General features: G+C 38.4%; 1 protein-coding gene across 3 annotated transcripts in view; it reads right to left on the bottom strand.

Annotated features, from left to right (window-relative positions):
- Nucleotides 1-21762: 21762 nt before the first annotated feature.
- Nucleotides 21763-26626, bottom strand: part of LOC128016563 (neuronal membrane glycoprotein M6-a) — a 74084-nt gene continuing 69220 nt past the window's right edge. For 2 of the 3 annotated variants that reach the window (XM_052601178.1, XM_052601188.1), the window contains exons 6-7: nt 25963-26028; nt 21763-23912 (exon numbers count right to left, since the gene is read on the bottom strand). In XM_052601178.1, coding sequence (XP_052457138.1) covers nt 23760-23912; nt 25963-26028 — 219 coding nt within the window. In that variant the 3' untranslated portion in view covers nt 21763-23759. The other variant, XM_052601195.1, reaches the window with a different exon arrangement.

The raw sequence follows: 26626 nt of genomic DNA on the forward strand, positions 1-26626 counted from the left end.
GTGATGGTTCTTCGATACTTGTAACAAGAAGTAGAATTTACAATTTTGGCTATATGAAGTTTACACAGAACTAAATAATGATCTGAGATATCATCACTTGGCTGAATAATTTCAACACTATCAACATCAATTCCATGTGACAGTATTAAATCTAGAGTATGATTTCGACAATGAGTAGGTCCTGAAACGTGTTGTCTAACACCAATAGAGTTCAGAATGTCTATAAATGCTGATCCCAATACATCTTTTTCATTATCGACATGGATATTAAAATCACCAACTATTAAGACTTTATCTGCAGCCAGAACTAACTCGGATGTAAAATCACCAAACTCTTTAATAAAGTCTGTATGGTGCCCTGGTGGCCTGTATACAGTAGCCAGTACAAACATAACAGGGGATTTATCATTAACATTGGTTTCTCTGGATAATGTTATATGAAGCACCATTACTTCAAACGAGTTATACTTGAAGCCTGCCCTCTGAGAAATCCTGAAAATGTTATTATAAATTGAAGCAACACCTCCCCCTTTGCCTTTTAGACGCGGCTCGTGTTTATAACAATAATCTTGGGGGGTGGACTCATTTAAAATAATGTAATCATCAGGTTTTAGCCAGGTTTCTGTCAAGCAGAGCACATCTATATTATGATCAGTTATCATATTATTTACAAAAAGTGTTTTCGTAGAAATGGATCTGATATTCAATAAGCCAATCTTTATCATTTGTTTATCCATATTGCATTTGTTTTTTATTTGTTGAACCTCAATTAAATTGTTAACCTTAACTTGGTTTGGACGTTTTTTGTATTTTCTAGTTCGTGGAACAGACACAGTCTCTATAGTGTGATATCTAGGTGAAAGAGTCTCTATATGCTGAGAATTAACTGACCTCTGTGACGGGAGGCAGCTAGCAGACGGTCGGTTTAGCCAGTCTGTCTGCTTCCTGACCTGGGCCCCAGTTAGTCAAGTATAAACACTAAGACTATTTGCCATATTTCTAGACAGAAGAGTGGCGCCACCCCAGGAGGGATGAAGACCATCTCTTTTAAACAGGTCAGGTCTGCCCCAAAAGCTCGTCCAATTGTCTATGAAACCTATGTTATTCTGTGGGCACCACTTAGACATCCAGCCATTGAGTGATGACAATCTGCTATGCATCTCATCACCACGGTAAGCAGGGAGGGGACCAGAGCATATTACAGTGTCTGACATCGTGCTTGCAAGTTCACACACCTCTTTAAAGTTATTTTTAGTGATCTCCGACTGGCGAAGTCGAACATCATTAGCGCCGGCATGAATAACAATCTTACTGTATTTACGCTTAGCATTAGCCAGCACTTTTAAATTTGCCAAGATGTCAGGCGCTCTGGCTCCCGGTAAACATTTGACTATGGTGGCTGGTGTCTCTATATTCACGTTCCGTACAATAGAATCGCCAATAACTAGAGCACTTTCATCAGGTTTCTCAGTGGGTGCATCACTGAGTGGGGAGAACCTGTTTAATGTTTTGATCGGAACAGAAGAGCGGTGTTTTGACCCACGACTACGCTGCCTCACCGTCACCCAGTTGCCCTGCTGCAGGGGCTCTGCTGGAACCGGACAATGTACAGGAATCCCTGAGCTAGACGCATCCAAAGCCATATCTAGAGCCCTAACATTCTTACTGTCCTCAATTAAAGTTTGGATGCGTGTCTCTAATTCTGAAATCTTCTCTGTCAGCCTAACTGTTTCCCTGCATTTATCACATGTGAATCCCTCATCAGCGACAGAGATAGATAAACTGTACATGTGGCAAGAGGTGCAAATAACAATTGTAGGAGAAGCCATTACTCACCGTGCTTGATGAAATATTCTTACTGCGGTTGTTTGATGAACTTGTGAAAAACTGCAGCGTGAGGAGATGCCTTAATGGCTGGAAAATGGGTTCCTCTTCAGGAACTCGAGCTGCGTCGAAACGCTTTGGGGAACGCGTTTAGCGTGAGCGACTCTGAATATGATATCTAATCTGTCTTATAGAAAAGTGTGACGTCACGGGCGAGGTGACGTAAGCGACCAGGAAGCTATAAAGGCACGAGCCGCACAGCTGGCTTCAGCTTCTGCGTTTTCGGCAAGCGCTCTGTGTGTGCATGTCATTCTGTCTTGTCAGTCTTATTTATTGGTGTTTGTCACTATTAGCTCCTTGAAAAGTAAGCAATAGTCAAAGAGCAAAGCTAAGACGAGACATCTGAAAGGCGAATCCAGATCGCGTTTCAGATTGTGTGTTCATCACGAGTGAGAATACACGGTGCGCGGTCTGCCTGGGATTGAGGCACGCTGTTTCGGCTCTTGAGGGAGCCGACTGCCTGCACTGGTACAAGCCAGTGTGGACGCTTCGATCCCGGAGGACTCTCTCGAGGGGGAGTCTTCGCCAGCGTTCCTCGCGGTGTCGGTCCTGCTTTCGCCGAGGCGGAGCAGCGCCTGCACTCGCTGGGTTCGCAGATAGATCTGCTGGAGGGTAGGGAGACGGGCGCGTCCCTATCTCCTACCTCACCCGCCAGATCTGCCCGATCTCCGGGTGCGGAAGCCCGAGTGCTCGGACCTTCCCCCCGAGTGACGGCTGTGACGCACCGCCTTTTTTTCTCCGAGGAGATTAAAACGGAGGGCGTCGATGAGCTCGCAGTTGCACAAACATAAGCTGCATAAACATTAGCTGCACAGACAAACAGTTACACAAGCATCAGTTTCACAAACATATTATGCCTAACTGTATAACGAGCAGCATTAATGAGGAGCGCAGCTCACGCAGCCAGCTCTCGAAATATAAATAAAAATAAGGGGGCTGACTGTGCTTCTCGCATATCTAGGACGGATCGAAGACGGCTCTGCCTATCTCCACCCGTATTCCCTAGATTTAGAGTTCATCGAGGTTCGGAAGCACGCGAAACGGTTCCTTCCCCCTCTGTGAACTCGCAGCTGCAGCTACTTATCTCTGAGGAGATTTATATTGTTTGTGTGACTATGCGGCTCGCGTGTTGCCGAGGCAGCGCATGTACTACATCATTTTCAGTTTTGATGTAAATCTTACCAAATCCAGACCGTCTTTACTCATCTGATTGGTTAACTGCATTAATTCTGAGGAATTAAATTCAGTATCTATCTGACTATGAGAAGTTAGATATGAATTATATTAACAACGCAGACCTTGTTTACTCGTCTGATTGTTTGTTTGCATTAAATTCTGAGGAATATAATGGCACTTATCTCACTCTGAGAAATTATACATACTGGAGGGGCTGTTGGGCGAGAGCAGCCCTCCCAGTCTGTAGTCAGAGCGTTGCCACCCACGCTCCCCCTGCGTCGGGACCGGAGGCTGAAGCAACGCTCTGAACCAGGGTTTTTTCCAGCCGAAGGCGGATCTGAGGGCCGTACTTCAGGCTGTGAGGCCCTCGGTTAAGAAGTCCTGACACGTTTTGGTCACGACTGCAGAGGGCGGCCCCTACTGGGGTGGAGCGGCGTACACCGCATTACACGGTTCCCGTCTCGTCTCAGCGCCCTCTGGGGGCCGGTCTGCCAACCCTGCCAGTGTTCCAGGGCGCAGCGGTCCCCAGCGAGCATCATTCTCCGTATTTTCCGCCCGTGCGCGTAGCGGAGCTGAGACGCTCGCTGCCCCTGCGGGGGCCTATTGCACCAGAGGTCAGTCTTGAGAGACTGATTCCTTTAGTAGAATATTTAGCAGCATGAAAACTACTGCCAAATGTATCTCAATGGGTCCTGCACACAGTAGAAAAAGCTACCGTATTCAGTTCGGCTCTGTACCGCCGATATTTAACGGTGTCATTCCGACGATGGTCGGCCCCGGGCAGGGTCTGGTTATGGAACAGGAAGTGAAACCCTATTAGAGAAGGAGGCCATCGAGGTGGTCCCTTCTCAAGACAGGGAGTCCAGGTTCTACAGCTGGTATTTCACAGTTTCAAAGAAGGATGGGGGGTTGCGTCCGATTATAGACTTGAGGGTCTTAAATCGTTCAGTTATGAGATTGAAGTTCAAAATGCTCACAATCAAGCATGTTGTAGATCAGATCAGGTCCGAGGACTGGTCTGTCACAATATATCTCAAAGATGCATACTTCCACATTTCCATCCTTCCACAACATGGGAAGTTTCTGAGGTTCGCTTTCGGGGGCAAAGCCTACCAATATCGAGTACTTCCCTTCGGCCTTGCACTCTCACCCCGCATGTCCACAAGATGTGTAGATGCGGCTCTGGTCCCCCTGCACATGCAGGGCATCCGCATTCTCAGCCACATCGACGACTGGTTGAGTTAAGCTCAGTCAAGAGCAGGTTGCGGCTCGGCATCGAGGTGTCGTTCTCGCACATATGGGGGAGCTGGGTTTGAGACTGAACGCCAAGAAGAGTGTGCTTTCTCCGGTTCAGAGAACCACCTATCTAGGCGTAGTATGGGATTCGACCACGATGCAGGCACGATTGTCCCCTGCTCGTATCGAGTCGATCCCATCTCAGTCGAGAGAGTCAAAGAAGCCCAGTCACTCACTGTCAAACAATCTCAGAGGTTGTTGGGTCTGATGGCAGTTGCATCCAACGTGATACCTCTTGGCCTGCTGTACATGAGACCCCTACAGTGGTGGCTCAAGACCAAGGGATTTTCCCCAAGGGGCAATCTACTTTGCACTATCAAGGTCACGCGGCGCTGCCTACGTGCCTTAGACATGTGAAAGAAACCTTGGTTCTTGAAACAGGGCCCGGTGCTGGGAGCTCTTTGTCGCCGTGTAACACTAGCGACGGACGCATCCCTCACCGACTGGGTTGCAGTCATGAGTGGCCACCCTGCCCGTGGTCTGCGGAGCGATCGCCATCTAACATGGCATATCAATTGTCTAGAAATGCTAGCAGTTTATCGTGCACTGAAGCACTTCCTCCTAGACCTAAGGGGTCACCATGTGTTGGTGCGCACCGACAACACATCGGTGGTCTCTTATATCAACCACCAGGGAGGTCTGCGTTCACGCCCTTTGTACAACCCTGGCGCACCAGATCCTGGTGTGGTCCTCTTATTAAGAGCAGTATATATTCCTGGGAAACAAAATATGGGAGCAGACATACTGTCGAGGCAGGGACTGAGGCCCGGGGAATGGAGACTTCACCCAGAAGTAGTGAAGCAGATATGGAGAGTATTTGGCAGGGTTCAAGTAGAACAATGCCCCCTTTGTTCTCTCTAGTTCATCCAGCTCCTCTGGGACTGGACGCCATGGTACAGACTTGGCCGAAGCTTTGTCTGTACGCATTTCCCCCTATCGCTCTGCTCCCGGGAGTTCTGGCGAGAGTACGCCAGGACGGGGTCCGTCTGTTGTTAGTAGCCCCGTTCTGGCCGGGCCGAGTATGGTTCTCAGATCTAGTCTCGCTCCTCCACGGCTCTCCGTGGGAGATACCGATCAGAACAGACCTACTCTCGCAGGCGCAGGGTACGATAATTCACCCTCGCCCGGAGTTGTGGAAGCTGTGGGTGTGGCCCCTGAGGGGGCGCAACTGTTAGCAGCCGGTCTCTCAACCGAGGTTGTTGAGACCCTTCTCCAATCCAGAGCTCCCTCAACGAGGAAACTGTATTCCCTGAGGTGGAAACTCCTCACCTCATGGTGCAGAGACCGCCAGTTAGACCCAGCAAACTGCCCGGTTGGTACAGTTCTGGAGTTTCTACAGGCTAGGCTCTCTGCAGGGTTGACCCACTCCACGTTGAAGGTCTACGTGGCGGCTATTGCGGCCTACCACGCCCTTCTCGATGGCCAGTCTTTGGGAAGACACCCCCTAGTTACACGTTTCCTAGGTGCGCTGAGGCTGAAACCTCCAGTACGGTCCCGTATTCCCCCGTGGGACTTGGGTGTGGTGTTTGAGGCTCTTTACAAATCTCCATTCAACCGATTCAAAATATCTCAGATAGACATCTGACTCTAAAAACTGCCTTTCTGTTGGCCATTACCTCTCTGAGGAGAGTAGGAGATTTACAGGCCCTCTCAGTGGCCCCTACCTATTTTGATTTTGCACCTGGCATGACCAAAGTATTCATATACCCTCAAGCGGGATATGTTCCTAAGGTGCCCTCTATCACACCACAACCTGTAGTGCTGCAGGCCTTCTGTCCTCCTCCCTTTCGGGAGCCCGACCAAGAGAAGCTAAATTGTGTGTGTCCAGCTCGAGCACTGGATGCTTACGCCCACAGAGCTGCCTGTGGAGGAAAATGGACCAATTGCTTGCATGCTGCGGTCCCCCCAAGAGGGGTTTCCCTGCTTCTAAGCAGACTACTAGTTGTTGGATAGTTGAGACTATCAACGCCACTCTGAGCCCTCTGGTCGCCCCCCGCTGTCGGGAGCCAAGGTTCACTCTACATGGGGTATGGCGGCCTCCAAGGCCTTTTCTAGTAGGTGCGTCCATGCTGAACATCTGCAATGCTACGGGTTTTCCACGCCTTCTACTTTTGATAGATTCTATGGCTTAGACATGCCAGTCACTCCAGGCACTTCATTTCCCTCGTCCTAAGCTGTGCTTTTCGGATACACACTAGGCAGGGGTTTGGTAGTCTGGCAGCATTGGTACTCGTTCCCCAAAGCGTTTCGACGCAGCTCGAGTTCCTGAAGAGGAACGTCTCTAGGTTACGTATGTAACCCTAGTTCCTCGAGGGAACAAGATGCTGCGTCTCGAGACCATACCCCAGGCACCCCTGCCGGCGCTTGCTGGTACTCGAAGCTGAAGCCAGCTGTGCGGCTCATGCCTTTATAGCTTCCTGGTCGCTTACGTCACCTCGCCCGTGACGTCACACTCTTCTATAAGACAGATTAGATATCATATTCAGAGTCGCTCACGCTAAACGCGTTCCCCAAAGCGTTTCGACGCAGCATCTCGTTCCCTCGAGGAACTAGGGTTACATACGTAACCTAGAGACGGTTTGTTATGGCTGATGAGAAGTAAAATTGCAACAAAAATAAATAAATAAAAATACATTGAAATTTTGACAGAATAAAACACCTAATTACAAAAAACATGCAAATTAAAACGCTTATTTTAAGGCAGAAATTAATAATGTAAAATAATATACCAGGTTTGGCTCACACTGCTTCTCATTAACATGGATCATTATTTGCATCTCATGCTTTTTACAGCCAAGCATTTTATGTATTGTACATGTTCATCAGTTTTAATAATTTCATTTCATGACTTGCATATTTTAACACTTACACATAGTTTTCTGTGATTACCAGTTACTTGCCTACTTAGGAATCATACAGCATGTTTTAATGGTGTTTCTTGGGAAACACTGGTGAAATAATAATTATGATTATTAAATCCAGGTGGTTTTCATTGGGTGAAGAAAAACAGGAGTCAGAACAAAGCAGTTGATGTCCCATTAACATTTATCGAAAAAAAAAATATCATTTCACTTCCACCCAAGTCCACCAAAGCATTAAATTTATTAGATTTAAACTAAGAACTGCTTACAGTACTCAGACTCTGCCACAAGGAAAAGTACATACATCTGCTTAAAACCTGACGTTGCTTTAAGCACTTTTACAAGTAAAAGACTCTTTTCATACAGTTTTATATCTGAACGTTGGCATGAATTTTAGCTTACATACTCTAAGATCAAACCTATGCATTCACACATTTTAGAATTGAAGCCCAGATCTCAGTCCCTGAAAATTGTATGTTTATGGCTATTATGTTTTGTGTTATGTTATGTTATGTTATGTTTATTGACACTATCTACTGTCTATCTAAAAAATAGTCAAAGGAGTTAAAGCTTTTTCGCATTTGACTCCCAAACTCTGGAATAGCCTTCCTGATAACGTTCGTGGTTCAGACATACTCTCTCTGATTAAGTCTAGATTAAAGACACATCTCTTTGGCCAAGCATTCCAAAAATGCATCTCATAATCTTGCACTGCATTTATTTCTGATCAAATGCACATTATTACTTTTTGCTTGGGTTAAACAAATCCACTTTGGTTTGTTGGAACAGCAGCTATGCTACTTATGTATTTTTGTTTCTCTGTTTTTTTTACACAAGCTTCAGTTTGGATCCAGAACACATGAGAAGACATGATGCCCACCCCTCAGAGGACCTCATATGATGCCAACCCTGAAATAGCATACAGAACTTCCAAATTTTGCAATAAGTTTGATGGGATCATATAATAATTGCTGTTAATAGTGTTTATTGTCTGTTTGATTACGTCTGTTCATTTCTGTCATATGTTCAGTAACCGAAAGTCACTGCACTGAGAAGCTACTACTAAATATATTGAACAAACTTTCTGTAAAGTTGCTTTGCAACAATTTGTATAAGTGCTATACAAATAAACTTGAATTATACTCTGGCATTCCTTACTGTACAGTATTTCCTCAGTACGGCAGCTCTGTGATTACTTTATGAGTACATTGTTCTCATATAATCCAACTTGTTACATACATCATTCTCTTGCATGACTGCTCCTTAGAAGCAATACTTAATTTCTTTGCCTTTTATTATGTTTTTTATTATTATTATTTACAATAAATTCAAAGGAGTAATGAGCTGAACTTCTGCCCGAGAGAATTTAACAGATCGTGCACGTACCACACAATCTGAACACTCAAACAGTCTTGGAATATGTAAATCTGTTCAATGCCCTAGAGAGAAAGAGGTTAGAATAATGTCAAACCCACTACCTTTAGCCATTCATGACTGGAACTAATATGCCCCAACCTCCTCTTGAGTCGGAAAACTGCCCTAAGATTTTGCAAAAGTGAATTATAGTAGTGTGCGTTCATTGACATTTTCTTATTTCTATTTTCAGCCTATGGGAGTTGGACATTTTGGTCCTGATTCCATCTGTCACTTGACTATATCAAATGGTAAATGTAACATAACATAAGGGTCAATGCTCCTGTCTATCAGTGGAAATGTGCTTGGTTCTTTATACACTGTAAAGTGTGGTAGAGCATTGTGTTAGCAGCGAAAAAGGTTGTGGCTTTGATTCCCAGGGAACACACATACTGGTAAAAAATGTATAGCAAGGATGCAATGTAAGTCGCTTTGGATAAAAGTGTCTGCTAAATGTAAAGTCAAATAAATTCGGTACACTCAGGAAATTTAAATAAATGAAATGCCTCAAAGTAAGTAGATAATCATTTACAAGGGTAATTTTTCTCTTGTGATGATTAGAATTGCCAATGTTTTATGGCCGAGTGGTTCTAGCATTTCTTCTACCTAAATGTATTTCTTCTAACCTGCATTGCATTAGCACTTTTTACATAGTGCAACCGTCAATTAATGAATTACAGTAATACATGCATACACACTTTCATATATTCTAAACATCCATAAAAATAAAAATAAAACGTTAAACCTAAATTATAAAAAAGTCTGTTCTTCTGCAACATAAGAAAATGTATTTAAATTATGGTATACCAGGTTTAACAAATGGAAACACATGCAAATGGAGACAAAATAAAATAGGCTTAACATGGCATCAGTCCACATGCATCAGAAACATGCTTATTAACTTCTCTAATTAGCAGGACTGGTCAGATACAGACCGAATGTGCTACGTGCCTTCAATAATTGGTTAGAGCTAATTATATTATATTATATTATATTATATTATATTATATTATATTATATTATATTATATTATATTATATTATATTATATTATATTATATTATATTATATTATATCATTACTGATATATCTTTTCATTTCCTGCTTTTCCATCCATGTGTTGAAGTTTGAATTTGCTGCTCATTTGAAAGGTGCACTAGTTGACATCTGTTCTTGAAATTGCTTCAGTCACATTCATTTATTATACATCCTGCACAATATGGTTGATTGTGTAGCGAGCTCATTGGATTTGCCCTCAGGACAAAACAGTAAGTGCTGGCATCTCAAACATCATAAACCTTCATCAATTCACTGCATCTGTTCACATCAACGTGGCCTCATTTCTTTTAAGAACATATATATAGATAACAAACAACTTGGGATTATTCAAATGATGTGTTAGTACTTTATGTGTCATCCATTGTATTGCACATTATTATGCAAGATGTCTGATCCCATTTGCAAACTGTTTCCTGTTTAAAAAATTTCTAAATTTAGTGAGATTTATCATCATTAAAACAAGAAAAACAAATGGCCAAAGGGGTTAGAAAATGTACTTAATTTAAGATAAATTATCTGAGAAGAAGTCCAGATGTCCTACTCATTTAAGTAAATGTATTTTTCTTTAAGTCTGTTTTTAATATCAAAACAAGTTTTTGAAATGAATGCAAGAGCTGACTGTATAACATACACACTGAAGTATATCATATGCCAGGCAAGTTTATGTTTAAATGTATACATGTGCGTCCTTCTCAGAATTCCCCTGGAGCTGACAACAACACTTTAATTAAGTTTGTAAATCATACAACTCTAAACACAAGGTACACATGCGCAGGGGTGTCATGTCTTTCCCTCCCAGCATTTTGTCATTCACTCTCATTAAGGCCTCTGAATGATCCCATGCACTCAACTCTAACAACCAGTGAAAAAGCAATGTAATATTACAAACCAAAGAGTTTTTGTGATGAACACCTGAACCTCAAGCCACGTGTCTGCCAGCTTTTTCTTACAGCATGCTTATTTTTAAGAATCATGACTATTCATAACCATAGGGAATTTGGGGAAAGTAATCAACATCATAAAACTTTGATGTGTTTGAGTTGACATGACTGGGAGCAGATTGTAAATACGTCTAAAGAAGCCAATAAACAGTGTGTCATAGTTGCTCATCGGCTCAGGGTCACTTAAGATTATTTGCATAATTTTACACTCAGGGTGTACGAGCCTTCTCACTTTAACCTTTTTTAAACAGGCTTATATAACCAACCGGAGTAAAACATGGATTGAATGTTATTTGCAACAGATGCTCTACTTCAGCTATTTCTGTCCAGCTGGCTGGTATTCCTGTAAACATATTTAGAACTGATTAAAATGTTTTCTGTTACAGTATGTTGCACTTTTCTCTCTTTTAACCAGTTTCTTTCTTTCTTTCTTTCTTTCTTTCTTTCTTTCTTTCTTTCTCTCTGGCCTTTGTGGACAGAATTCAGTTTGAAATGTGGTAAGTTCTGGCAGCTGATTGCTGTGCTGAGGTGTGTGCCCACCCACCCTGTCGGCCTGCATGATAATCACACAATCACACACACACTCTCTGGCCTGAGTCCTCTATTAGCATTTCTGTCACTCCTCTTCACCAAGCCTCACGTAACCCTCTCTCACTCATCCTCAGCTGGTAGGCTAACTGCTGAGGTAGTTTGTAACCCAACTCTGTGGAAATATATTTGATCTCGTAATCCTTCAGGGAATGTTTTGGTCTTCTAAGGAAAGATCTCACTCATTATGATTCAACCTGATGTGTTGGCATGATTCCCAGCTGGGCCTAGACTTGTGGCATGTTATGGTAGAGTTTATTCATCTGCCAAGACATCTAGAAGACAGTTTAAGAGACAATAACAACAACTTTCTCATCAATATTTAGCTCACAAATGCATATTAATTGAGTTCAGAGTCCAAATAAAAGCTAAGAAAACTGTAAACCATCCAGCCGGTAGTTATATGTAGTTTAAAATAAATCACAGTTTTTTTTTTTTTTTTTTATTTACACATAGCATGCTTCTTGTATGTTTTCTACAAAGAGTATAGGTGCTACAGGACACAATTTTGTATTTGTTTTTTAAAAGTATGTTTAGGAAATAGTAGAGAGAAAAAATACAGAAACCAGAGATATAGACCTCAAAGTAGTAAGATAAAAGGTTACTTTGTATGCATTTATATATAAACTTATGGAAATTAAGCCACAAAAACTCAACGCATGGTTTTCAAAAAGAAAATGGAGGAACCTTAGGAGGTGCAAGGAACACTCAGCAGGCATTATATGGAAAAAATAAATAAATAAAAAATAAATTAATAAAATAGAATAATTAGGACTGTGTGAGGCATATGCATATGATTTCAAGCATGTTTTTTTTTTATGTGCTGTGCAATTTATAGCCATCAGCTCACATCAAAATCATTGTTATTATTATGAACATCATTCAGGTTGTTTTATTTTTACATCACCAGCCTAAAGTCCAAAGCGATTACCATATACTGAAGTAAAATTTTATTTTGACTCTGTTCTGAAGAAAGTGAAGTATAATAAGTGTTTCTGACATGAGATGGACTCTTAATGAATCGACTTACTTTCATACTGTCCACAAAAAAAAAAAAAAAAAATAATAATAATAATAATAATCCAAACATTCCTTTACTACATTTATATCTTCCTCAAATAGTGCAATTAGCATGTGGCGCCTAGTGGTAAATCTCCATAATAAGGTGACATGAACCAGTCGATTCTTCTTAATTTTGCTTGGGGGCAACACACACAAAGCCTATGTTTTACATACACAAACAAAAGTGTCCTGTCGCAAGTAATAAACAGTGATGCTCACCACAGCAAGAAAGGAATAGAGTCAATGATTTATCTTATTCTGCCTCTTACTTCTGGCCCTCTTCTGCATTACCTCCTCTCATTCCCTCGTTCTCTGATGTGGCATTTGACAGGTCATGTGGCCTGTGGCAGCTACATGCAGAGTGTCTGTGTTCCATCCTGTCAGAACACATTCATTCTCACTAACTCTGACATCTGCACACCTCTTACAACACTCAGGGCCAGTCTGAGGAACTGAGAGGAAGACTGTAACCTCATGTTATAAAATAGCCATTATGATTTTTTTTTTTTTTTTTTTTGACATGTCTTATGTTTTAAAATGCTGCATTTCTTTGAATTATGTGGATTTTAAAATAAATGGTTTCTGTTTTAGTATGTTTTATGATATGATTTATTCCTGTAATGCAAAGCTGAGGTTTCAGCAGTCATTACTCCAGACTTCAGTGCCACATGATCCTTCAGTAATCAGTTAATATGCTGATTTGTTGCTCAGGTAACGTTTTATTATCAACTGTGTCGTGCTGCATAATATTTTTGTGGAAAGTATACAGTTTGTAAAAAGAAATAATTTAATTTCTACATAATGGATATAAATTGTATTCAATGCATTGAATTGCCAATGAATGCAAAGTCTTGCTCACTGGGAAAACACTGAAATGTAAAACTGATTACTCAAACTGTTCATAAATTGTGATGCATCTGTATTGTAAGTGACAATAATTTACAGTAATTTTTCGTTTATTTTTATATTTCTTTTTAATAATTCCGTGATTTTGCATATATTTGGTGTTTGTAAAAACACAACTATTTGTTTGTTGTTTGTTTGTTTGCCACTCCTGCAAATTTGAATAACCATTAAGATATTTTTGGCTATTTCAATTGTCATCTAAAAATGGTTTAAACAGTTTTATTAATGTTGGTCTGATCATGTGTATAATATGCCATTTTATCAAATGCAAAAAAAAAAAAAAAAAAATTGTAACAAGAAATTATTATCATTTTCCCTATAAGGTATAAATATTGCAGTTCATACATTCCTAATTTATGAGGAGCACTTTGATTTTTTCTTCTTTTATCTGACTTACTGTACTAATATAAATTAATGTGTGGACTATTTGAAGATGATTTTACAATACCCAAAAACGTTACGAGAGGAAAAGGAGGTTATTTTTGTACATTCTAATTAGTGCATTCAGTATATACTGTAGCTATAAGATTATCAGCCACATATACTATATAGTCTGAATGTCAGCTTTTTAAGTAACAAGTAAAAATAAATATGACAAAGTAACTCTTAATCAACTAAAATTTAAAGGCTTTAATGCAAAATCAGTATAATTGTGCCCTCCACTAGTTCTTTCTCATTTCTCATCATTTCCTTCTGGCTTATCTGTCTTTTTCACTCTCTCCCTCTCTCTCGATTTTTTTGTGGCCGTGGTCATTACCATTAATGTGGCCACTTTCTCCTCAATTAACCATGCTGCAACTCAAGCAGAACGTTGTATCAATGCTTCCATTAACCAGAGCGCTAATCCATGATCTGTCAAAAAGAAGGGCTGGGCTTTGAAATGTACTGAAATAAAACTGGAGACAGAGACAAGATGTGTGAAGCTTGGCTGTGGTTCAACATTAAACCTCAACAAGACAGGAAACTGGCCTCAATTACAGTGAAATCTTGGGCTCAGAAGCGGGCTGCAATGTGTCATAAGAGGTCGCTCCCCTCAGAAAGGCAATTATTGTTCAAAATGAAAAAAAAAAAAACTATTCATATTTTGTTATGTTTTATGCATGACAAATCCTGAGGCAGAAATGTAAAATACTAAGCCAATTTTTTATATTGTTTGCCTCACAGCAATTCCACACAACATTTTATAAGAGATTTTAAATATGGACATATGAGATTATGAATAATGCATTTGGGAATGAATCAACAGACCTTTTTTTGTCATTTATAAGTAGGGCTGTCATCAAGAGAAACATTGCACAAGGACCTCTGATGAGGGCATCCTCTACGGTCTTCTGGTATAATCTACTCATTGGGACCCAAATATGGGAGGCCTAATCACAAATATCTCATCCCAGCTATGACAATGTTTATAACTAGTATGTGAGGGTTCTGTAACACATTTGTGAATGGAAATGGCTTCATTAAAGTTTAAGCTTCAGAATCACGGCCTCCAGGTGTCAATCGCTCAAGCTTCACCCGAGGGTTGTGTTGCGAGCCGGACATTCTTTTCATTTGCTTTCCCTGGTGGGAAAAAGTTCTAAGCTCCATCTGTGCCAGCCAAATGGCAAGCAGCAAACCACTGATATCCCAGCCCTTCAGGAAACCTTGGAGGCACATGGCCACACTGCTGGACTACTTTTGTTTTAATTATCTTCCTACCGAGTATTTCCCATACAAAGCCATGGGTATTTATACAATATGTTAACCACTGTTGCACAGACATAGGCACTTCTGTATATGATGTGTTGTCTAATTGGGCCTCTCATCCATGATTATCCCTCATACAAAGAAAATATATTTATTTATATATTTTCACTAATGGGTGTATAAATGAATGTATTTGGAATATATATTTTGTTAATACATTACAATATATTGAATAATACACAAGGAATTTACACTTGTGGCAATAAATGTACTGTACTTTAATGTATGTGATTTTATATTCTGTAATACACTTCATAATACGGTATATAGATGTGCATGTGATAAAATACTGTGTGTATAAATATATTTGGACATATTTGTACTTTATATTTTCATAATTATAATGAAACATTGATGTGCAATATTTTTACAGAAGTATCAGGAAGTTGAAAACATTATATTTTGATATTACACTGTTAGGTTTTAAAATCGTATTTTCTACCCACCATGTTGCCATGATTTTAATAAGGCAAGCAATTGTCCAGATATCCTAAAATGTCATTTGTTTTCAGCAAACACACACACACATATTTACATGGATGAATTGCAATTATTAACAATAAAATGAAATAAAAGTGTACAATTATGTGTTTAGCTTTATGCAAACTCATGCATTAACTCATGAAAGAAAAATGAATTAATTATTTCAATAAAGCTATTATTTGTAAATAGATAAATAAATAAAAATAAAAATGTAGCACAGTTTTTGTCTTCATTGCTATATATTTTTGATCACAATTCTCACTGTTGACTATTAACTTTAACTTTTGCCGAAATTAACTCATAATTTGCTGTTTTTTATACTTAGTAAGGTTGTTGTTAAGTTTATGTTAAGGTATTCAAATGTGCATTATAAATACAAAAAAAAAAAAAAAAAGCTGATTTGCTAGTGATATACATGCTGATAAGAAACTAGTTACTAGTGAGAATTGGTCCTTAACCATACATGATCCATGCAGATATCACAGGCTATTAATAAATGTAAGCACTAGGTTCTCATATGTTAATGCATTAATACAAAGCATTATAATTTCCAGTACATTCATATGTGTTTTTGTTTAGTAAGGATCATTTTAAATCAAGTCCTTAAACTACCATCTTCATTTCATAAGGGAGTTTGAAAAACATGCTGGTTTGCTATGTAGAATATACTGTAAACAAGCCTATGCAGTGGTCTTCAACATTTCATAAGACGTTCCATTGGAAATAACTTGGATTGGGGAAATGGATCCCATGGATAGTTCTATAACACCAACAGAGACTGTTACCAATCTCAATTGCAAATGAACATGCTAATTAGGAATGCCAACACATATTATTCTCTGTCCTGCTGTTGCTCACAGGTGATCCATTAGAACACTACACACATCTCTTTTGGCTCAGTGTGTCTTTTGGCTTGAGGGATGAATGTCTGTCAGTATGTCTGATTATCCATTTAAATGGGAAGAAATTTCCACAGTACATTACAGTAAGTGACTAGTCAGTAATTCTGAAACTTACCGGTAGGTTTCTAACACTATGTCATTTAAAAACCAAACTATATAGATTAACCAATTTTGCCTACACAGTGAAATTGCCTGTTACAGCTTATCAGGCACTCTTGTTTAGAAAATATGTTTCTCTATCTGTGTATATGTGCATGTTTGCAAACGCGTTTGTGCACGCAAAAGCTTTGAATTTCAGCTAAATGCTGTTCTTTTGAAGTTTGTTCATCAAAGAACTCTGAAAAAAAGTTCAAAACTGTTTTCAACATTTATAATAAATGTTTCAGATATCAAATCAGCAAATTAGAATGATAACTGAAGGATCATGTGACACTGAAGACTGGAGTAATGACTGCTGGAAATTCAGCTGACATCACAGGAGTTAATTACATTTTAAAATATATTCAAATAGAAAACAGTTATTTTAAATAGTAAGAAGTATTTCACATTATTCTTGTTATTTGCTGTATTTTATTATCTTTTTCTTGAAAAAAAACTTACATATCTCAAAGTTTTGAATAGTGTGAATATACTTTGAAACTGAAATAAGTTAATGAAATATTGTGCTAGTAAATTGGTCAATTAAATTAATGGTATTTACCACACACAAGCATTGTTTTATTATAGGAATAGTTTACTTCAAAATAAAAATTCAGTCATCAATTGCTCACCTTTTAAAGCGTTTTTTTTTTTTTTTTTTTGTAAATACAATGTCAAAACTGCTCTTTTTTCAATATAATGCAAGTGAAGGGAACACTGTTTCCCTTCACTTGCATGATATTCAAAAAGAACAGCTGTTGTTTGGAATTGGTTTAGAACCACATGAGGCTGAGCTAATAATGACCGTATGTTTAAAAAAAAAAAAAAAAAAAAAAAAAACATTATTTAATGCTTTTATTTTAATTAACAAGATACTCTACAAGTAAAAATGTCTGCATGTTAAGGGGTAAAGGTATTGGGAACATGAGAGACAAATAAGTGAAATCAGTGGCTTCTTAAGATTTTTTTCTAATAAAAGTCTAAAATGACAGGCCCCTGTCTTTGCATTATTTATTACACAGCAGTAAAAAAAAAAAAAAAAAAAAAAAAAAAAAATTAAAAAAGAAAACGAAGAGACAATGAATATCTGACACTGTTATCGTTGTAGAAAAAGAGCATGCTGGTTTTCTGGTTCTGACATATACATGAAGCATGAGTAAAAAAAAAATTCGCCATTCATCTGACAAATACTCGTCGATTAAGCGCCAGCAGCAAAGTGTCTGCTTCCACACTGGAGAGAGATGTCAGAGACATTGCTGTTAGTTCCGCAACAAGCCAGCAGAGGGCGCTCTCAGTGGAATCCTCATCATCTTGAAATAAATTCTTGATTGAACTGATCTGACTTTTTTTTTTTTTGGACACATTTTGATGACATCTGACATTTTTTTTTTTTTTTTTTTTTTTTTTTTGGTGACTAAATACATTAGAACATATAAAACAAAGAACATTTCTACAATGGGTCTCTTTGCCAAAAAGCTTTGCTTTGCATCATATGGCATCCACACCACTAGTACTAGGTTTCAGAATGAGTACAAGTCTGCTGTCATATTACCTTAAAGAGCCACACAGATGGGAAATCAAAAATTACCTGTATTACAGTGTATGATGTAGCTGTCCATCTGTGTAAACATTGTGCAAAGTAATTAAACCAAAAAGTACACGATTTATAAAGTTATTGGCTTCTAAAGTAAGGAGTCGACTCTGAATCGCTGAAACGAGTCGTTATAGATTTCAAATCTTTTGCCCATCTCTATGCACGTCACTAGGAGCACTTTGCATAATAATCTCCGCCTACCGTCTTGGGAGAAACGGAACTCTGACCTGCCCCACCCCCCCAACTCACAGGCTCTGGTTGGTGTGATAGCATCAGTGTGTTTTTAATTGTAAAGGCAAGTTTGTTTTATTTTCACTGCCAAAGAATGAAGATCAGAAGAACCAATGGCTAAAATTAATTTTTACCACAATAACAGAGCAGTACAACAAATCCTTGTTGTGTTCACAACATTTCACTGATGACTGCTTTTCTAATCTCGGTGAGTACAAGGCGGGAATTTCAAAGCGTTTGGCCAATAAAGAGGGTTCATTACCAACTTTATTTAGACCAACGAGCATCTCCGAATCACAACGAGAAGTATGATTATGAAGTTATGTGTTTGTTTTCTCCCGAACATCTTATCAGTATGTGTGCTGTCTGCAGCCTGTCTGCGCTGATCTTCATTTACAAACACGTCATTAAATGAAGTGTAACTCCGTGAATACTCAACGAAGAGACATGAGAGAGCAATCTATAGAAAGCTTGACATGTATACTTTAAAACTAAACAAGTGCTGCTGAAAACAGATATTCTGTGATAAAGTAATCCATATGAAAACAACACGATGTCTGTTTTTCATGTCTCCCTTCGTTATATCTAATGTGACCACGCCCCCGCGTTGAACGCGCTATTCAGATTCAAACTGAAGCGCGCAGCTTGAATACACCCACACAGAAGAAAAAGCAGCGAGACTGTTCAAGTTTTTTATTTTACTGTTTGCTTCGCGATGAGAAGAATAAGACATAATTCACCCCAAACAGATGCTAACGCATTGTTTACCATGAAGTTGTGTGCGGAACAACCAATCAAAATTATGTCAGTTGACCAATCAGAGCACAGTATGCAACCGAAAGGTGGGGTTTAAGGAAACTGAATCTTTTGAACAGCTTCGCGCGAACCATTTGGGGATTTCTGAGAATTGAGGTCATTTTAAAATGATATTTTGACAAAATGACAATTTTTTTTAACCTTGGATGGATTTAAACCTAATGTACAGGACTTATAAACAGTGATAGGAAGCTTAGAATTTTCATCTTACTGGCTCTTTAATATACCTGTCTGCATCCCAAATCACAGAATTCCTGACTATATAGCACGCAAAAAAAATAAAAAATAAAAATAAATAAATGAAAAGACGATGTCTGAAACAGTAGGCAAAAAGTCCCCAGATGACCTTCTGAAGTGGACATCTGATGAACACTATCCATGAGGCCACTGGAGAGAAATTTTGAAAGGCAAGAAACTCACATTGTGAGTCACATGACAAAGACAACATGGAAGATGTAATACTTAAAATTATACATTTTTAAATGTTGTACCTTCTCAGATGGTATGCGATTTTGGATGCAATTATTGAGTTGACTGAGTTGTCCATTTAAGGAAAAGACTCCCTGTACTACAGTAATAGTGATTCTCCTCCGACAGGTGATGTACATTAGCAATAAATAGTGTTTGCACTAAAGATCCTGTTGGCTTCAGTTGCACTTACAGACTGAACACTGTAATGTCTCCTCTTAAATGATCGAAAAGTCATGTCCTTCAGTCTTGCTCTTGCTATTGTTGTTAATTTATGGCTATAGAAGAGAGGGCTATTCTGACAGAATGCACCCAAGGCATTTCATGACATGTTCACTCATGCAACAAGATGATGCAACACGAATCTGGTGTTGTTGTTTTTTCCATTTCAAATATTGCACTCTGTATTCAAGGTAAATGTCACTAAAGAACATATGTGGCTTCTGTTTGAGAACCATTGCTTTTAGTATCAGTTTAGCAAAGGACAAGCAAATGCACATTGTTGACTCCTTAAATGTTCTAATGCTGCTATTAATAATCCTGCATAGCTGTTAATGGGTCAAATTGACCTGAAATAACAAACCACAGTTCAAGAGTCACAATTTACTCTGAATTTGTGTTCTGCATTTAACTGCATTTTTTTTTTTTTTTTCAAGACTCAAACCCAGACATTTTGGGTTAGAAGTTCAACTCTGGATAAATCTGTTAAACCATGTCAATATGACCCACAACAACTTTGAAACCACTTGATAAAGAAAGTGATGCATATTATTTATGAGCCTCTTTAGTTGCACAAGACATTTGTTATGGTTAACTTATTATTATGTCATTTATTATATTGCTCGGTGGGCTCAGTAGTCTCATAGCAATGCATGTTTGTATGTGCCAATGAATCTGCGATGTGTCCAAGCGTAATAGAGTGAGTGAGAGCACATTTATGAATCTGTTTAAGTAGGCTGTGTCTTATACATTTTTCTTTCTTAGACTTTTTCAAACCTGTTAAACTGGGCATTAAGGAGTCTGGAGACATTCAGTTTGTGTTTTTTGGCCGGTGTGCTGTATGGCCAGGTACAGTACAAATTGTGAGCAGATGTCACTGACAGAATGCAAAATGTTTAGTGTTTTGTAAAGGTAAATAAACATTTAAAATGTTTCTTTTTTTAGACACCTGGTAACCCATATCTTGTGTCAGTCATCAACAGTGAAATAAAATGTTAGGCCAAAAAAAAAAAAAAAAAAAAAGATTTTTAGAACGTCACTGCCACCTACAGGTAAACGATTAAATTGCAGGCTCTTAGAGACATTACATTGAGACATGGACAACCATTCATTGTTGTTCAGTATAGCGCAGCTGGAAAACATATGTTGAAGGAATAGTTCACCCAGAAATTAAAATTAGTTGAAATTGTACTCACCACCACGCGTACTCATCATAAAGAGTTTTTTTTATTCAGAACAGATTTGAGGAAATTTAGCATTACATCACTTGACCATCAGTGGATTTCCACAGTTCACAAGACATTTATTGATGGGCTAGAGTTGTGTGTGTTCTTTTTAATTATTGTAATGTTTTTATCAGCTCTTTGGGCTCTCAATCTGATGGCACACATTCACCGAGTATCCATTACTGAGGAACTAATGATGAATGATGATGAATGATGAAACAAACCCATCCACATTTTGGATGGCCTGTGAATGAGTAAATAGATGTTAGATATTAAGTTTGCATTAAAATCTGTATATAGACTTTTTTAATTCTGCTTTCATGTTCACAGATATAGATCTGGTTAGCACAGAACATAGAACTTTCAGTCCCTCCTTTACATGCAATGACTATCCTTGCGTTAATATTTATAATAATAGTTAATAAATGTTAATTTATAAATATGTTGTTAAATTAATGATAACATAAAAACAGTTAATATTTGACAAATTACTTTAGATAAGAAGATTATCTTGTATGATTTATAGATTAATGGAAAGACTAACAATTTTGGTTTAAGTCAGGTTAAAAATTCAACCATGCTATAGGTCAGCATTTCCTTGTGCTGTAAATATCAATGCATTTTTAACTATGGGTTGTTTTAAACTATACAGTACATGCAAGAATAACAGGCTTTATAAAAGGTCACTTACATGACCTCAAAATAAAGTACATACCAAATTCATAACAAACGAGAACGATTTAAACAAAACAAATTAACAAGTACACAAGTGTTTTTATTTACGCAAGCAACTTTGTTTCTACAGTTCGAAAAGAAAAAAGCCACTGTCAAGCTGTTGGCACATTTATGTACAAAACCAGTTAATTTCACTGCCTGCTACAAAGCATTCTCAGTGAAAGTACAAAAAACTAGTACAGTATGTGGATAAATCTGAAAGCAACGTCAGGGTAATACTGGATACGCAACATCATAACAAGAATAGGTTTAAGACATGGTTTGGAAAAATCATCACAAACTAGAAAGGACAAAACGCAAACACTAAAACCTAATAAGATATTTAGCTTAATATTGTTAGCTTAGCAACTGTAATACTGCACATTTAGAAAAAAATATATATAATCAACCCCAGCAAGACAGTCTTAAGTGTAAAAATCTAAATAAAGGATTTTTTTTGTGTTTGTTTTTTGTTTTTGAGTTGGTTAAAACTATTACCATTGGATGCATAACCATGCCACAAATAACAACTATATCAATGTTTTTCACCTAATACAGGTTTCTTTTGTGGTTTTTAAAAAGCTGCAAGACTAATAAGAGTACAGGGTTTCAGAGCTGATTCCAAATGCAACAACACACCAAAAAAAAAAAAAACTCACAATGGTCCATAAGTGCACAAAAACTAGTTTTTTTTTTCTTTTCTTTTTTATTATTATTTTAGTTTTTTGAGACACTGACAAAAGTACTTTACTGCAAAAGTAGGGCAACTGAAGTTGGCAAGACCGAACCAAAACACTGAGTTTTGAGTAACACATGCTGGTACATCCATATCTTTCTTGTATTTATTCGGAACGTGTTCGATTTTTACGTAAATACCTTGTCTATTTAACCCTCCACAGTGTTTGGCAGATCCAATGCAATCAACTTTTCCACTTAGATTTATACTTCTCTGATATGAACGACAATCTCAAGAATATCAACTAACACTGACTGCCGAGATGAACGGACATGAAATGTGTAAACATTTAAAGAGGTATATACAGTCCAGATGAATGATGAAAAAATGTGTTTTTGTTTGAGTACTTGCATTTAAAAGGTTAAAGCTAAAACTAAGCAATAAAACACCAGAAAATATTATTTGCATGTGAGAGTATGGCTTGCAATGGATGAGAGAAAACAAATATCCCAAGGCAAATCCTACTTGAAAAGAGCGCTGTAGCCGATTTCGGTCCATCTTTCCCAATCAGCAGCCATCTCTGTCAAAACTTAACAAACGTTACTGAGCACCAGTGTTACATCTTCCATTAATACTGCGCGCTGCTAGAATATACATTTAGGCCAAGCTACAGTATAGCAGTAAAAGTCACTTTAAGGTACTTTTTGAAATCCCTGGCACTCCAAAACTGAATTAATCGTTAAAAGAATCTGTACATTGTTTGTGCTGTTGCTGCTGTAAGTGTGGCAGCTTGAGCAATTAACCTGTAAATCATACGTTACAAGTTTGGTCACATTTTGGTTTTTAAAAAGTCTAAAGAAGATCTAAATCATGACTAGCCATTTATAGGGTGAGCTTGAAGAGCGCAAATCATCAGTGTGTAATACAAAAATGTGAAAAGTGTTCTTTGATCCCTTTCGCTAAACCCAAACCCCCTAACAAGACCCATTGAGACCTAAAAGTATGTGATACAAAAGAGGAGTCACTCAACTTAGTGTGCTCTCTCAACAGAAAAGGGAGGTAGAGGAGAAATGGACAAAGAAACAAGGACAAAGAAAAAAAAAATCGAAATCCTGGGTAGTCAAAGATGTTGCCATTTAGACGATAAGCACCTAGACCAACATTCTGGGTCAAACCCGTACATACCAAGTGGTACAGTTATTTACCACCCCATCCCATCCAATCCCTTACCCCTGGAAACCATGGAAATTAAATATAGTTAAGTTTAGTTTAGATGTGTAACTTCAAGGAGGGGAAGGGCATGCTTATGTGTGTCTGTGTGCATGTATACATATTTATATGTGTGTGCATGAGCGCGTGCTTTATGTGTATGCGTTCAGACGCTCTTTAGAGCGAGTAGAGTGGATATCATGAAGTTCTTGCTCCTCCTTGGACTTGATATCCTCGTATTTCTGCATCCGGCAGGCGTCCTTCACGTAAGCCCAGTTAGCCGACAGCACCATCAGGTAGTGCACCTACAGCAACACAGTGGTTAGAGGGGAGGGTTAGTGTTAGTGCTGATGACCCATCTGTACCCACAAAGAGGTCAGAAGGATTACTTTGGAGACTGAGGCATTTAGACTGGAGATCAAGCAGATCAGGTGTTTCACTTGTCAGACGATGTGGCGACCAGATCAAGCTGAATATAAGCCGGGTTAGGTTGTTCAATTACACTTGTTATCGCTTGTATCTGGTGGGTTAACTTGGGGAGACTGTTGAAGGAAAGGGACTGAAACGATACTGCAAAATGGAAGAGCCTGGGTGTCATTTTAATCAAGCCAATTAAGGGATGTCATTATGAAAGTCGCTGTCGTGGGTGATGGTGGTGGGGCCCTTGGTGGAAAGAGAGCAGTTTGTCGGGAGGTGGGGAGGGACACCCCGAGCGGGAGCTGGCTTCAGAAACGTGTGCAGTACCTCCCCGTGCTCTTTGACGTCAGAATAACGTGGTTATGGATGAGGATAGACACGGCCACCACCTATCACAGTAGCCAAGTCATTAAAAAAGAGAAAGCAAGAAGGTTACATGCTGCCTCCTAACAACCCTATTCCTAACTCCTGTTAACCGTCATAACGTTCCAAACCTGTATGATATTCTTTCTTCTGTAGAAAAGATTATGAGAGGTTTTACTTACACTGAAAGTGAATGGTGAACAAGGGCACAAGAGCTGTCAAGCTCCAAAAAGCATACAACTCCAAGTCTTCTGAAACCATATCATACCTTTTTATTTACAGATAATCTTGTCCTTAAAGCACTTAAATGTTATTCACAATATTTGTTTATTTGAATATGTGCACCACAATAAAGCCACAATAAAGGGCCGTTGGTTCCTGTGTGTCTCATAACCATCTGTAATGTGCCACATTTCTTCCATATTGCTCCATATTCATGTGCATTGTTTAATCATACAAATGAGGGAAATACTTATGATGCCTTTTAGTATGCGTTTTAGGAGCCTTTGGTCACCACTTACTTTCATTGTATGGAAAAGAGCTGCAAAACATCTCCGTTTGTGATTGTTTAGAACAACAGATTAAATAATTCATGTTCATTTTTGGAATAGCTATCCCTTAAAATTTTGGAAGGTTCAGAAAATTGTGCTATAATTATATGCATTTCCTGGCTCCTGCGTTCCATTGCAATGCCACACGAGTTACTTTTTTCTGAAGTTCCTCTGAAAACCAATGGGTGGCATTATTGCTGCACAGACCAGCAAACTGCAAGCATGCAGCAGTATTCTCTGAAAGGTATGATGTAATTATATAATCCAAAGAGCACAAATTATGTGGAGGTTTTTTTTTTTCTAAGTATTTAATGTCCAGGCTGTTTTCTCATTTCAAAACTAGTGTGGAATGCAGTTAACTCACATAAATCATGCCAGACTGTTGCCTCTGCAGAAAACCTACAAATTGTGCTTTTCACACACATTGCAAGCCGAAAACAAAAGCACAATGCAGTGCAAAAATACTTAGCGTATTGACCAAATCAAATTAATTTAATTTTATATTATTTACCCTCTACATAAGCTTGTATATTAACCAATGAAAAAAAAAAAAACAGCTTTCCAAGGTTCAAACCAAAGGCTAGAAAAGCTGCCTTATAGAAAATGGTGTCTCACAATCACTTATCGCCGTTCCAAACAAGCTTCTCTCCTTCCTTCCCTCTCCTCTTCTGTTTCCATGGCAACAACACCTCCTGCGATCTACAGTGATGAGCATTCCTTTCCCTCTCTCTATGTTGTCTTCTCTCTTCGCTCATTCACTATGAGGCCTTGGATGTATATTGCATTTCACATTCTTTCCTGATACACTGTAATTCTGTGATTCACTGTAATTACACACTTGTTGTGCTTAGATTTCTTATTACTTGAAGGTGTCTCTGGAATCATATGATTAATGAAACTAAAAAAAAAACAATCTAAACTTCGTTGTATTGCCCTAAAAATAGATTTAGGGAAAACTTGTGCCGTGTAGAAGCTGAGCAATCAAGAAAGAAAGGCAGAAAGAGACAGCAGTGGAAATGCTCACCATGGCGATAACGGCTGCTCCAGCCCCCGCAAGTGCACAGACAAACAAGTGGAATGTCAGATCCAGCTGGAGAAAAGACAAAAAAAGATTTTGAAGAGGAGAAAACGTGGATGGATTTTCACCGACAAATCATCAAGAAGTAAAGATATACCTAAGAGCCAGATTTACTAAACAAATTAACTACCGGTAAACTGACTACCACAAACCTTAGTAAATCATGTTGCATGATTCATTTATATGCACTCCATATTATTATTTTTATTTTATTATTATTATTTTATTATTATTATTTTTTTCTGTAATGGAAAACTCCTACAAATGCATATGCAATAAGGTCAGTTGAAAAAAAATAACTAAATAAAAAATGCACGCCTAGTAAATTCTGACAGTAAGTGTTTGCAATGGTGCAAGCTGTAAATTTGGCACTAGATTCCCAAAACAATTTAAAATGCTAAACTCCAGGCTGTAGTGACATATTTATAATAATAATAATATTGGATATGACTTGTGGTACTGTCCTTACAAGGAGCTGCAAGATCTTGCAAATAAATATTACATTTTAACTATTACATATTTATATGATGGAAACCCCCACTGCACTGTATGACTAGAGTCATAAAAGCATGGAAATGTTCACAATTTATTCATATTCTCTCTCTCACTT

This window comes from Carassius gibelio, chromosome A1 (assembly GCF_023724105.1).
Source record: "Carassius gibelio isolate Cgi1373 ecotype wild population from Czech Republic chromosome A1, carGib1.2-hapl.c, whole genome shotgun sequence".
Lineage (NCBI taxonomy): Eukaryota > Metazoa > Chordata > Actinopteri > Cypriniformes > Cyprinidae > Carassius > Carassius gibelio.